This window comes from Habropoda laboriosa, unplaced genomic scaffold, assembly GCF_001263275.1.
Source record: "Habropoda laboriosa isolate 0110345459 unplaced genomic scaffold, ASM126327v1 scaffold54, whole genome shotgun sequence".
Lineage (NCBI taxonomy): Eukaryota > Metazoa > Arthropoda > Insecta > Hymenoptera > Apidae > Habropoda > Habropoda laboriosa.
Genome location: NW_017100156.1, coordinates 43,915 through 44,571, shown reverse-complemented (window position 1 = coordinate 44,571; position 657 = coordinate 43,915). Strand labels below are relative to the sequence as shown.

Genomic DNA, 657 nt, shown 5'->3' with positions numbered 1-657 from the left:
ACAGCTACACAGAAAAAAATTATTTTTTAATTATAAAATGGCTTTAACAAAGTAAAAATAAAATAAAAAAATTTAAAAACATAAGTATGATTTCAACTAACCTAACCTTAAAACACAAATTTAGTCTGTGGTAATCGCACAATTTTTTATGAAAGAAATAACCTTCAATTCAAAGTTATTCATAAACATAAAAATGAAATAATGACTTTAATATAATATAAATTCATATGTGGAAAAAGTATTTACCTGGATACATCCGGATTATCAAAGCTGCTGGATGATTTTAAAATTCCTTTGGGAGGCCGTTTCGAAAGATTTTCTGCCATTTTGAAAAGAGTTGATTCACACTTGATAATTATAAAACATGACGGACCTTAGTAAAGTCAAATTTTCGTCACAACGTTCTAAGTCAAATTAGTAGTAATCAGGCTGACAATTGTTTACAAGTGATGACAATTTACCACCTTAACAATTTTAAGTTTAGATCACGAAATCCCAAGTTGTGATTGGTGCCATGTTGTACAAAACCTTGTAGATGTAGAGTGTTTTATAGATTATTTTGTAACATTTTGTTCTTTACGAAAAAAATATAAAAACACTGAAATCTGTTTTTGAATTATTATATGTAATATCGTGATAAAATAATGGCTAAGTAAA

At 26.8% G+C, this 657-nt stretch overlaps 1 protein-coding gene across 1 annotated transcript in view; it reads right to left on the bottom strand.

Moving 5' to 3' along the window:
* LOC108576871 (protein phosphatase inhibitor 2-like) overlaps positions 1-508 on the bottom strand; it is a 5,353-nt gene extending 4,845 nt beyond the window's left edge. The window contains exon 1 of the mRNA XM_017939937.1: positions 247-508. Coding sequence (XP_017795426.1) covers positions 247-326 — 80 coding nt within the window. The 5' untranslated portion in view covers positions 327-508. The remainder of the gene's footprint in view (positions 1-246) is intronic.
* Positions 509-657: the final 149 nt, after the last annotated feature.